This window comes from Hemiscyllium ocellatum, chromosome 10, assembly GCF_020745735.1.
Source record: "Hemiscyllium ocellatum isolate sHemOce1 chromosome 10, sHemOce1.pat.X.cur, whole genome shotgun sequence".
NCBI classification, from domain to species: Eukaryota; Metazoa; Chordata; class Chondrichthyes; order Orectolobiformes; family Hemiscylliidae; genus Hemiscyllium; species Hemiscyllium ocellatum.
In genome coordinates this window covers 71,663,141-71,677,031 of record NC_083410.1, presented here as the reverse complement: position 1 = coordinate 71,677,031, position 13,891 = coordinate 71,663,141, and the positions used below count along the sequence as shown (strand labels likewise).

Sequence of the window (13,891 nt, the reverse complement as noted above, 5' to 3'; positions counted from 1 at the left end):
TTACTAGGTTAAATCCTCCTGAGCAGTTCTAGCAAATCTCCCTGCCAGAATATTAGTCCCCTTCCAATTAGGATACAATACGTTCTGCTTGTGCAGGTCACTTCTACCCCAGAAGAGATTCCAATGATCCAAAAGTGTGAAACTTTCTCCCATACACCAGCTCCTCAGACATGCATTCTTCTGCTCTATCTTCCTATTCCTACCCTCACTAGCTCATAGCACCAGGAATAATCCAGATATTATCATTCTCGAGAACCTCCCTTTTAAATTCCTGCCTAACTCTCTATATTCTCCCTTCAGAATCTCATCCTTTTCATTTCCTATGTCATTGCTTCCAATGTGGACAATGACCTTGTGCTGGGCTCTCTCCCCCATGAACATTCTGTACCCTCTCTGAGACATCCTTAGCCCTGGTAGTAGGGAGGCAACAAACCATTCTGATTTTTCGCTGCTGGCTACAGAAACGTCTGTGTACCTCAAACTAGAGAGTCCCCTAACACAATCGATCTCTTAGAACCCAACGTGCCCCTCATTGCATTAGAGCCAATCTTGTTACCAGAAACTTGGGTGTTCGTGCTACGTTGCCCTGAGAATCCATCACCTTCTACATTTTCCAAAACAGCATACTTGCTTGAAATGGGGATAGCAACAGAAGACTCCTGCGCTACCTGCCTACCTCTCTTACCTTTCCTGGAGTTAACCCATCTATGTGAGTGTATCTGCAACTTTTCTCTCTTCCTATAACTGCCATCCATTACATCCCCTTTGCTCTTGTAAATTCCTCATTGCCTCTAACTGTCTCTCGAAACATTTCATTCGATCTGATAGGATTTGCAGCCAGCGGCATTTATTGCAGATACAATCCTCAGTAACCCATAAACTCTCCTGCAACTCCCATATCCAACAAGAAGAGCATATCACTCTACTTGGGGCCATTTTTGCTTCTTCCAATCTGCAGACCTAGAAAACAGCACTGTCCTATTCCTCTACAAAACAATGCTCCAGGCCAACTTAATACTTATGGCTTATATTTTTAAGTTTAATCAAGAGACATATCTCAATAAAACATATAATCAAAAAAGAACTCACTGTACTTACTACTGCAGATCTACAGCAAGGCCACACTTAAAACTATTCACTTCTCTGTTTCTGTGCTGTGACCTCTTCTAAACAGGTTCCTCCAAGATCAGTTGTGAATTTCACTGTTCATTTTCCTTGATGCACTCCGATGTCCAGCGATACATGAATTCAACAGCAAAGGCAGTAACAGCGCAGATTCACAGCTGTGTCAGTTAGCAAAGTGGATCTCTCTCTCTCTCTCTCTCTCTCTCTCGGTCTCTCTCTCACTCTCATTGACCTCATCAACTCCTTCTTTTGTTTGTTTTAAGAGTGCTGTTGTTTTAACTTTTTTTTTCTCCAAAGTACCAAAACAATGCAACAGCATATAAAACAATCATTGCTACTCCTGGAATTCAAGGAAATTGCATCCAACACCTAAAATACCTTAAAAGAGGAGCAGCCTGTTACAGCCAGAAAGTATTTCTTTAGCCTACAAAGTTGTATTAATGAAGGGGGCCATTGTGCCCCAAACTTATTCTTCGTACTAAGTACGATTCACCTCGTAGACATTCAATTGCTGCTGGCACCTTACATTCCAACTCTTTCTATTCCCCTCAGCACCCCAAAATATGCAATGTCTGTTGGGCACTTTTATTTTTGAATGAGTTGAGCCCTTATTTTGCAGATTTACGTTACTTAGAGACAGGGTCATGCAGAAGCTCAGAAGCAGCGTATCCAGTAACACTGCTCAAGGATAGCATTAATCATAATTCTGGAGCAAGGTACCAGAGCAGATTGACATCAGCAATGCTTAATTAAGGATGTGCGTTGAGGAATAAATCAAGTAGGTGAATTTGATCCATCAGAAGTGATCTAGCTCATTAGTTCCGTTGAATATTCGCAATTTATATTTTTGCATTCTCATAAAAGCCAACATTAGTAAAGAAAAGAAAAATATGTTCTGAGTTGGAAGAAAACAATTCATATCATGGAGGTAAACAATTAAAATTTAAAAAATCTTCCTCAGGATCTGCTGAGAGGTGCAGCTTAAAAACAGATAAAATAATCACAACTCTTATCTTTAACATAAGATATTTTCACTTCCTATTCTCATATGAGTTTTAAACAAGTCATCATTTTGGAGTAGAAATTTTAATCAGCTACCATGTGCAACATTAGGTGTCATTTTCTGTGCATTGCTTGCTGCCTGATTTCTGAGTTTCTAGCCTCTTACCTTTGAATGTTTGCTCGGTACTACCAATTTTAGGAAAATGTAAAGAAAATAATCTCTGATTGGATGATAGAGCACAGCTGTTTAAATTCTGCAAATTTTTAATGTATTTTTTAATGCTGTTTTTGTTATTTCATGCAAAAGTAGTTTTTGTATTTAGCCTTACCAAATGGTTGTATTTATATTGAATAATTTTCTCTGGTTTTCTTGGTAGGTAGTAATATTGCTGCAACTACTCATCGTAGGATTCATGAGAAATCTCAAACTTCGCGAGGATATGAGTCATCTTCAGCCTCCAAATCTTTACCCAAAAAGCCTTCATCACGCTTGCCACCTTTTCCATCTAAACCCATCTCTGGTTTCAGAACCAACACAAGAAAGTCTTCCTTTCTCTTTCCCACCTCTCGTTCACCATCATTACAGTCACCTGATTCTTTTACAAAAACAAATCAAAGCTTGCATTTGTCTTCTTCATCCTTAATCCCTCCTTCCCCTCCCTCAACACCATCAAAACATACACCTACAAGTTTCAACAGAAATGGCCAATTGTTAACTAAAACAAGATCTACTCCTTCTGGAATCCCATTCAACAGAAACCCAACTCGGCTAAGAATACCAAATTCCAAAGTAAGTCTTAAAAACCAACTAACTTCTGAGTCATCCCCTGTTCAAACACGAAATGAAATAAAAGAGCCAAGACAGGATCCATCTAAACTACAGCCTTCGTCAGCTTTTCCCTCTGTGAAATCATCAGCTATGTTTTCAGAGGAAGATAAGAATGAGGAAAGTGCAGAAGTGGAGGAAGAAGATGCAGCTAAAGAGGTAAATGTAATGAAAAAGAATCCCATTTTAACAGAGTTGAAACAATCTTACCGTGGTTCAACGTTGAATAGACAGACTTTAGTTTCGCAGTCACCAAAGTCATTTTCTGCTCCTAATCCTAGATTGGCACAGCCATTATCAAGGACAACTTCAAATTCACGTTCTTCTCTGACTGCAGCTTCCCTGTCTTGGCCAAATTCTAATGGAAGAAAGTTGGTCAGTGATCATGATAAAAAGCCAGCTTCCATATCTTCAACACACTCAACTTCACAAAGAAGTCGTGCCACAGGATCAAGTTTTATTAAAACCAGACTGGTATATGAAACGCCAAAAAAAAAAATTTCTTCTGTTTCTCCACAACCTAATCCTCCTCCTGCATTATCCTCATCTTCAGCATCCTTTGGAAATGATCATAGAACTTCATGGGCAGATCCTGCCTCTCATTTGAGAAATAACAAGCTCATGCCTGATTCTGATACTAAGAAGGTGTCCTCTTCTTACTTTGAAAGAAAACTAACTGGCTCTAATCGTCCTTTGCAGCGCATTCCATCTTCATCAGTTCAGAGTTCCTCTTTACCTTCAAGAAACTCCGAAAAAACTTCACAATTAAATCCTAGTACACATTCTAGACACTCTAATACCATGCTGACATCAAATGCTGAAAGAAAGCCAGTTTCATCTTCCATTTCCTCTCAGTCGCAACCATCTTCATCAATCCTAACCTCTGCTTCTGGACCTTTGGAGGATTCACATTCATTTTTGCCAACAAATCACCTATCTACCTTACACTTTGCAAATGCTGGAATATCTGACAGTAAAAGTAAGCCATCTTTCTCTTCAGTACCTTTCCAAAATTCCTCCTCTCCAACTTCACAGGGACATACTCATCGAACTGAACTAAGGAATTCTAACTTAAGTCCGAATGGTGCCAAACAAAAACTTATAGCTAGTCACCCAACAAAACCAGTTACTTCTTTTGTGACTCAGTCTGTCCCTTCTTCGTCAGTTCTGTCATCTTCAAGACACTCCAGGAAGCAAGCAAGTTCACTTTCTTCAAGCTCCAAGGAAACAGCTAGAAGGCGGCCTTTGTTTCCATCTTCACCACAGCTTTCTGCTTCTCATCCCCTGTCATCATCTTCACCTCGACACCGTTTCCCAGGGATAAGGACAAGGTTTCCTTCCAGGTCAAATATCATTGGAGACCTTTTACGTTCAGGAAGGTTTCGGAAATTTGGCAAGTCTCCTCCAGACCAATGTGAGTATGTGCAAAATAAAAATCAGGATATTCTGGAAACACACTACAGGCCTGGCAGCATCTACATGAGGACATTAAAAAGTACCAGGGAAACTGGTAACCTGTGAGGGAAGAAAGAAAAGGGCAAGGTGTGTGATAGGTGGAGGTAAGAAATAATTAAGATATGAGGAATGATGGTGCAAGGTGAAAAGTGCAAGTTACAAACCATATGTGGACCAGTATATATCTAAGTCTTTATAGCTAATAAGGGATGCAAAGAAAATCTAGCAAAGAGATCTGGTGCAAATTGTAGCCTAGCAGTGCAGACCACCTTGTTTTATAACTCCATAACTAAATAACATTTGAACTCCATTTGCACCTTCAAAGCCGTGCTGCTGTCCAGTAAGATCACAACTGATCTGATTGTAACCTCAAATCCACATTTCTGATGACACTTGATGATCTTTTACTCACTTCTTCAAAATAATAAATCCACCTTTACCTTTGAAAATATTCAAAGATTCTATTTCCACCAATGTTTTCAGGGGGAGAAGACCAAGGCACTCAACCCTGAAAGAAGAAATTTAGCCTAATATTTGTTTTAAATATGTGACCCCTCATTTTTTTTAAATAGTGCTCCCCTAGTTTTAGATTGTCCTGCAAAACAAAATATCCTCTCTGTATTATCCTGTCAGAACCTCGCTGGATCCTGTATTTCAATCAAGCTACTACTTACTCTTCTAAATTCCAAAAGGTACAGGACTGGCCTGCACAGTATTTCCCCGACATCACTTTATAGCATCTTTATATCCTCTTCACAATTTACTTTCCATCTATCTTTATGTTAACAGCAAATTTGGCAGCCATACCTTCCGTTCCTTCATCTAAATCATTTTTATAATTGTAAACATCTCACATTTAAGCTCCAAGTCAACAACTCCCAATAGTTATCATACAAGCATTCTCCATTTATTGTCTGAAAAAAGGGGAGCTACAAAATCTAAAGTTTTAAACTTGATTTTAGACCAGAAGCAAGTAAAGTATCTCACAGGAAGATAAGGTGCTGTTCCTTGGACTTAAGTTAAGCTTCACTGAAATAGTGTTGAAGGTTGAGGTGAGATGTGGGAATAGCTAAAGAATTAAAGATGTAAACAACTGGGAACTCTCAGACTACTAGAGGAGCTCACAAAATAATGATCCAATCTGTGTTTGATTTCTTAGATGTAGGATGAACCATGTCATGAGACAGAAATTTATGTTTTTGTTCCACAGATGCTGCTTGACCAAAGTGTTTCTGGCATTTCCTGTATTTTTTTTTAAGAATTCCAGCAACCAAAGTATTTTTCTTTAGGAGTTTGAAAGAGTATCTTTATTGGGATTTTTGTCTCCACTCTTTTATTTCTTCTTCAAATTGTATAGTTAGTCTGTGTGTTAAAAAAAACATTTCTGTAAAATTATCAATCAATCAATTGTAATTGAAGGATTTAACAAAAATTTAGCAGATCAGGAAATGGCATAAGTAGACACAGGAAGGAAAGCTCATAAATTACAAGCAATTATTTAAGCTCAGAAAGTGAAGGTCATTGTTGGTTGTTAGTTGGTACAAGATCCAGGCTACCCATGCTTGCCATTATGAAACCAACTATAGGCATAAATCTTGGTACTGAGCTGTATATACCCTGCATGCCCTGAGGTATGAGCAAAAAAGGTTTACATGCAACAACTCTATGGACTATTCCCAAGGATACACTCCAACCCATGAATATTGAGGATTAAAGAATCTGATTGAAGTGTTTAATGCAGTACATAGTGGGCAACGCCAAAATGTTAAAAACAGGAACAAAAGTTAATTGCTGGAGAAGCTCAGGCCTGGCAGCATTTGTGGACAGAAAGCAGAGTTAAAGGAAGAGAAGAGAAAGGAGTGAGCGGATAGGTAGTAATGAAGTAATAAGAACAGTTAGACAGACAATGGATGTTAGTATGCCCGGGAAAGAGAAGCTAATCACGAAGTGAAAACAGATTGGTCATGCTGAAAGCAACACATGTCGTGAGAGGGTGTGGGGTGGGTAAAAGACTTAGAAAAAGTGGTCAGGTTCTGAAATTATTGAAAGTTAAAGTTTCAGGCACCCCAAGTGGAAAATGAGATGTTGTACCTCCACCTTGTGCTGATCCTCGTGGGGCACTACAGCAGATTCAAGACAATAATATTGGCCAGGAAACATGGTGGTTTGAAGTAGCAGGCAACTGGAAGCTTGGGATTGTCTTTGTGGATATAACATATTATCTCTCTCCCTGAATTCATTGTTTCCTTTGTTAAATTCCCTAACCTTTACACATGGCTGTCACCTCAATCTTTGTATCTCACTTGATCTATTTTGTCAATTACAGATAATGTAGGCATTTCCACAAAGCGGTCATCTAGTAGTTTTCTCGACTCCCGTATGTGGAGGAGAGCATATTGTGAGCAGTGAATACAGTAGACTAGATTAAGTGAACGGACAAAGGGGGTGCAATGGTAGTTTGGCGTACTGGCCTTTACACTGCTGAAGCCATGTGCCAAATTGAAGACACCTCCTCCTACCACCCCCTAAACCACGACCTCACCTCGCACCACCAAATTATCATCACCCAGACCACACACAGCCTCATTACCTCAGGGGATCTCCCACCCACAGCTTCCAACTTCATAGTTCGGGAACCCCACACCGCTTGGTTCTACCTCCTAGCCAAGATCCACAAGCCCGACTACCCCAGATCGCCTATCGTCTCAGCCTGCTCCTGCCCCACCAAATTCATTTCCACCTACCTCAATACTGTCCTATCCCCATCCCCAATCCAGGAACTCCCCACGTACATTCAGGACACCATCCATGCCCTCCACCTCCTCCAAGACTTCTGTTTTCCTGGCCCCCAACGCCTCATCTTCACCATGGATATCCAGTCCCTCCACACCTCCATCCGCCTTGACTAGGGCCTCCCAGCTCTCTGTTTCTTCTTCTCCCAATGTCCCCACCAGTACCCTTCCACTACACTCTTATTCGTTTGGCTGAACTGGCCCTCACTCTCAACAATTTCTCCTTCAAATCCTCCCACTTCCTTCAGATGAAAGTAGTAGCATAGCACCCGCATGGGCCCCAGCAATGCCTGTCTTTTTGTTGGTGATGTGGAACAATCCATCTTCCGCAGTTACGCCAGCACCGCTCCCCACCTTTTCCTCTGGTACATTGATAACTGCATCGGTGCTACCTCATGCTCCCATGAGCAAGTTGAACAGTTCATCGACTTCACCAACATATTCTACCCGACCTTAAATTCATTTGGACCATCACCGACACCTCCCTCCCCTTCCTGGACCTCTCCATCTCCATCGACAGTGAATGACTCAACAGTGACATTTTCCACAAACCAGCTGACTCCCACAGCTACCTAGATTACACCTGCTCCCACCCTGTCCTGTGTAAAAATGCTATCCCTTATTCCCAATTCCTTTGTCTCTGCTGCATCTGTTCTCAAGGGGAGGATCAGTTCCATGACAGAACACACCAGATGGCCTCCTTCTTTAAAGACTGCAACTTCCCTTCCCACATGGTTGCTGATGCCCTCCAATGCATCTCAGCCACTTCCCACACCTCTACCCTCGAACACCACCCCTCCAACCGTAACAAGAACAGAACTCCCCGGTCCTCACCTTCCGCCCTAGTACATCACATCATCCTCCGCCATTTTCACCACCTACAAACGGACCCTACCACCAGAGATATATTTCCCTCCCCAACCCTATCTGCTTTCCGTAAGACCATTCCCTCCGCTACTCCCTTACCAGGTCCACGCTCTCCAACAATCCACTCTCCCTTCCCCTGCCACCACAGAAATTACAAAACCTACGCCCTACCCCTCCCCCCTCACTTCCATCCAATGCCCCAAAGGAGTAAAAAGTGAGGTCTGCAGATGCTGGAGATCAGAGCTGAAAATGTGTTGCTGGTTAAAGCTCAGCAGGTTAGGCAGCATCCATGGAACAGGAAATTAGACGTTTCGGGCCAGAGCCCTTCATTCCTGATGAAAGGCTCTGGCCCGAAATGTCGAATTTCCTGTTCCTTGGATGCTGCCTAACCTGCTGTGCTTTAACCAGCAACACATTTTCAGCTCCAACGCCCCAAAGGAGCCTTCCACACATGTCATTTACTGTAACCTGTTGCTTCTGATGTGGTCTCCTCTACACTGGGACGACTAGACGCCTTGTCGCAGAGCGCTTCAGAGAACATCTCCGTGACACCCACATCAACCAACTCCACCGCCCTATGGCTGAACATTTCAACTCCCCCTCCTACTCCACCAAGGACATGCAGGTTCTGGGTTTCCTCCATTGACACTTCTTAACCACCCGATGCATGGAGGAAGAACGCCTCATCTTCCACCTCGGGACCCTCCAAACCCATGGCATCAGTGTGGATTTTACAAGTTTCCTCATTTCCTCTCCCCCCACCTTATCCCAGATCCAGCCCTCCAACTCAGCACTGTCCTCATGACCCGTCCCATCTGTCCATCTTCCTTCCCACTTATCTGCACCACCCTCCCCTACAATCGATCACCTTTACCCCCACCTCCACCCACCTAGTGCACTCTCAACTACCTTCCCCCAGCCCCACCCCCTCCCATTTATCTCTCCACCCCCTAGGCTCTCAGCCTCATTCCTGATGAAAGGCTTTTGCCCGAAACGTTTCCTGCTCCTCGGATGCTGCCTGGCCTACTGTACTTTTCCAGTACTACACTCTTGACTTTAATCTCCAGCATTTGCAGTCGTCAATTTCGCCTAGATTAAATGAAGTGCAGGTAAATCACATCACCTGGCAGGTGGGTCTGGAACTTTGGATAGTGAGCTGGGAGGAGGTAAACAGGCAATCGTTGCATCTTCTGCAACTGGGGATTGCAGTGGGGAGTTGGAGAGTGATTGAGAGTGAAGGAGGAGTGGACCTGAATTTTCCAGAGAGAATGGTCCCTGCAAAGTGCTGACAAAGGAAGAGAGGAGAGTATTTGTCCATCATCCTGCTGGAGGTGGGTAAAATGGCAGTTTATGATCCTTTGGATGTGGATGCTAGTGGGGTTGAAAGTGAGAAATAGGGGAACGGTGGCACAGTGGTTAGCACTGCTGCCTCACAGCGCCTGAGACCCGGGTTCAATTCCCGACTCAGGCGACTAACTGTGTGGAGTTTGCGCGTTCTCCCCGTGTCTGTGTGGGTTTCCTCCGGGTGCTCCGGTTTCCTCCCACAGTCCAAAGATGTGCAGGTCAGGTGAATTGGCCATGCTAAATTGTCCGTAGTGTTAGGTAAGGGGTAAATGTAGGGGTATGGGTGGGTTTCGCTTCGGCGGGTCGGTGTGGACTTGTTGGGCCGAAGGGCCTGTTTCCACACTGTAAGTCTAATCTAAAAAAAATCTAATCTTTCGGTGTTGTGGGACGGAAAAGAGGGGGTGAGGTTAGAAATGCAGGAAATGGGTCGGATGTGGCTGAGGCCGCTCTAAACCACAGTGGTGGGAAATCCTCAATTGTGGAGAAAGGTAGACATTTTAGAGGCCCCCGTTTGAAAAGTGACTTCATCAGAACAGATGCAAAGGCGATGAAAAAAATTGGAGAATTATTTTATCTTCTATAGAGTTTGGTTGATCAGGGGTAATATCTGATAGATTTTCATGCTAAAGGTAGTCTTCGTCCAAAACAGACGAGTTGTGGGTTTCAAAACTGAGATTGCTAATGTTTTCTTGGACAAATGAATTGAGGGTTAGAGAAACAAATATTGTAGATGGAGTAATGTTGCAGATTAATCATGACCCAATTAGTTTTTTCAAAGAACCGAAAGGCCCAATACTCTTCCTATGTTTCTATTTTTATGCGCAGAATTACCTCAGAAACTGAATTGTCACCACAATTCAAGTAAAGCTGGGAATGGTGGACATTTTCAAACACTATCTGCTATATTCTCAAAACATGTAAAATTAGGTTCAGTTAAATAAACAAGATGTATTTTACATATTATATAAGATTAAAAATAATTCACTTAACTATTGAGAAACTTACAAGATCTAAATACAGATTTTAAGTGGATATCACTCATTTACAGATTGAAATATTGTGTCAAATTGCAGGGAAGTCTGGCAGACCAAATTTAACAGGAAGTAAGGTTTCTCCCAGCAGTGATAGTAATGAAAAGGCAACTGGGCGTAGGGTCATCACTGGACCTCAAGACACTAAATGGGTAAAGTATTCCTTGTACAACTGGATTATGAAAATATCAAATGCAATGTCAAAATCAAATCACTTTTAAAAAACATTTTAATCTGCTCATTGGATGAGGGTTGCTACTGTGACTTACGAGCTTCTATCTTCAAAAAAGATTGTAGATTTTGATCGAGGAGTATTGATGAACCCTGAAGGACAAATCCTCCAGGATACAGATGGAAAACCCCTCCCAATACAACTGGGAGCAGATGGACATACGATACTAGGTTTGTACGATTCCAGTCAAATCTCTTAAGATACATTTGGTTGCATAAAGAAAGGTAATACTTCATCAACATTGGATACTGAATAGATTTCTTTACATGACACTCAAAACAAAATGGTTGCCTATGAATTTTCCTGTGCAATTAAAGTATTTGATATTTCTATATTGTTTATTATACACTGTTCTGGTTACAATATGATACTTAGCATTGGGAATGTGACACGTAAGCCAGAGACTAGGATTAATCCTTCTGAAACATAAATTCAAATCCTGCTACAGCAGCTAGGGAAATATAAGTTGAATTAATTAATTGAATTAATTAAATAGAATTAAGAATAAAATCTAGTTTCAATGTTGGCAACCATAAAGTTACTGATTTCACATTAAAAACCTGTTTCATTAAAAATCTGCTTCATTAACAATCTTCGGGGAAATAACCTTCGCAGAGAGTTGTGGGAGCATGGAATGCGTTGCCAGCAGCAGTTGTGGATGCGAGGTCATTGGGGATATTTAAGAGACTGCTGGACATGCATATGGTCACAGAAATTTAAGGGTTCATACATTAGGTTTACATGAGGATCAGTGGTTGGCACAACATCGTGGGCTGAAGGGCCTGTTCTTTGTTGTACTGTTCTATGTTCTGTGTTCTAAGTCAGCTGGTCTATATGTGGCTCTTGATCTACAGCAACATGGTTAGCTCTTAACTACCCTCTGAAATGATCGATCAAGCCACTCCATTGTACCAAACCTGTACAAGAAATTGGAAAACTATTCTGTATCAGATTCGGCACTGGGTTTGAAATATAAGCAAAGTAGTGTAAGGGAAGTAGAGTAAAGTTATAGAACATAGAACATAGAAGGATACAGCGCAGTACAGGCCCTTCGGCCCTCGATGTTGCGCCGACCGAATCCTACCTAACCTATACTAGCCCAATAACTTCCAAATGCCTATCCAATGCCCGCTTAAATGACCATAAAGAAGGAGAGTTCACCACTGATACGGGCAGGGCATTCCATGAACTCACAACCCGCTGTGTGAAGAATCTACCCCTAACATCTGTCCTATACCTACCACCCCTTAATTTAAAGCTATGTCCCCTAGTAACACCTGCCTCCATTAGCGGTAAAAGGTTCTTAGTATCTACCCTATCTAAACCCCTAATCATCTTATACACTTCTATCAGATCTCCCCTAAACCTTCTCTTCTCCAATGAGAACAGCCCCAAGTGCCTCAGCCTTTCCTCATAAGATTTTCCTACCATTCCAGGCAACATCCTGGTAAACCTCCTCTGCACTCGTTCTAAAGCTTCCACATCCTTCCTATAGTATGGCGACCAAAACTGCACACAATACTCCAGATGAGGCCGCACCAGAGTCTTATACAGTTGCAACATGACCTCAGGACTCCGGAACTCAATTCCTCTGCCAATAAAGCCCAGTACACCATATGCCTTCCTCACAGCACTATTTACCTGGGTGGCAACTTTCAGAGATAAAGTTAGCAGAATGGAAGTAAGTTTCAGACTAAGAAAGATTTAAGTTTAAGATATGATAGCACATTCAAGTGGAATGTGTGGCCTGTAATATGTAGGAAGTCAGGGATCGTGCCAGAGTCACCAATGACTGTATGTGCAGGAAATGCATTGCACTGCAGAAACTTGAGCTTGAATGACGACTAGTGGTTTTGTGGCACATCTGCATGGCTGAGAGTTACATGGATGCCAAGAGTGGTTGCAGTGCAATTTAAGAGCCTGGAGAGAGGAATGGAATCAGTGACTGCCAGGCAGGTCAATCCAGTTGACAAATCAGTTTTCCATTCTGGAAATTGATGAGGGCGCAGATTCTTCAGGTGAGTGCACTCGGGGCCAGATTTGTGGCATCACAGGGGGTGAGGAAAAATATAGAAGAAGGAGCAAAAGTGATAGGGGATTTACTAGTTTGGGGAACAATCAGGCATTTCTGCGACTGTCAAGGTGGCTCCTGGATGGAATGTTGCCTCTCTGGTGCCAGGGTCCAGAATATCTCAGGGCAGCTGCAAGACATTCAGTTGGGAGGGGTTGAACGGCCTGAGGTTTTGGTATCAATGATTTCAGGAAGAAGGGGATGTAATCAGAATTAGGTGCTTAGTAGAAAACTAGTAACCTTCAATGTAGTAATCTCTGGATTACTCCTAGTACTATATGCAAAGAAATGCTGAAAAAGGGAGATCAGGCAGATGATTGTGTTGCTGAAAAGATGATGCAACTGGCATTGATATAGACAATAGCAAGTTAATAGGTGAAGTCAGAGTTATCAAGAAAAATATGAAGTCTAAATCAAAGTTACTGTGCATGTATGTGAATGCTTGGAGTATAACTAAGATTGTGAGTTACAGGTGCAGATTGTCATGTGGAAATAGAATGATGTGGCTCAAATAAAGACCCGGTTCAAGGAACACTGGGTGTTAAATATTCATCAGGTGTAAGCCATTTAGCTTCTCAAGCCTATTCCACCATTTAATAAGATTATAACTTAGTTCTCTTTCCTGACTGCCTCACATAACCTTTGATTCCTTTCTTCAACAAAATTGTATCAACTCAACTCTGAACATATTCAAAGATGCAGCTTCTACTGATCTCTGTAGAACAAAATCCACAGGTTAACAGCCCCAGAGAAACATTTCTCCACACCTCAATTTTAATTGGGAGATGTCTAATTTTTGTTCTGCCCTTAATTCCAGACAACCTTACAAGAGAAAACATTCAGCACCCCCTCAGGGTCTTCTGTGTTTCAAATAAGACCCATTTCATTTTCTTAAATTTCAATGCAGACAGACCCTTGGTGTTTAGCCGTCTTTGAGTATGTCCTATCTGCTGAAAGCATAGCCAATCCATCCACCAATTACTGCATCATCAGACCACTGTCAGTCAGTGTGATGGAAGGTGTCATCAAACATTACCAATTAGCACTAGCTCAAAACTAATCTGCTTGCTGTTGCTGAATTTGGTTTTGCCAATATCATAGACTTACTCCATGCCTCAATAGTGTCTTGAGTTGAAAAGTGTGGTG

At 42.0% G+C, this 13,891-nt stretch overlaps 1 protein-coding gene across 1 annotated transcript in view; it reads left to right on the top strand.

The window, feature by feature from the left end:
* fndc1 (fibronectin type III domain containing 1) overlaps positions 1-13,891 on the top strand; it is a 364,919-nt gene that overhangs the window by 251,788 nt on the left and 99,240 nt on the right. The window contains exons 10-12 of the mRNA XM_060831599.1: positions 2,505-4,367; positions 10,485-10,594; positions 10,733-10,844. Of these exons, the coding sequence (XP_060687582.1) occupies positions 2,505-4,367; positions 10,485-10,594; positions 10,733-10,844 (2,085 nt within the window). The remainder of the gene's footprint in view (positions 1-2,504; positions 4,368-10,484; positions 10,595-10,732; positions 10,845-13,891) is intronic.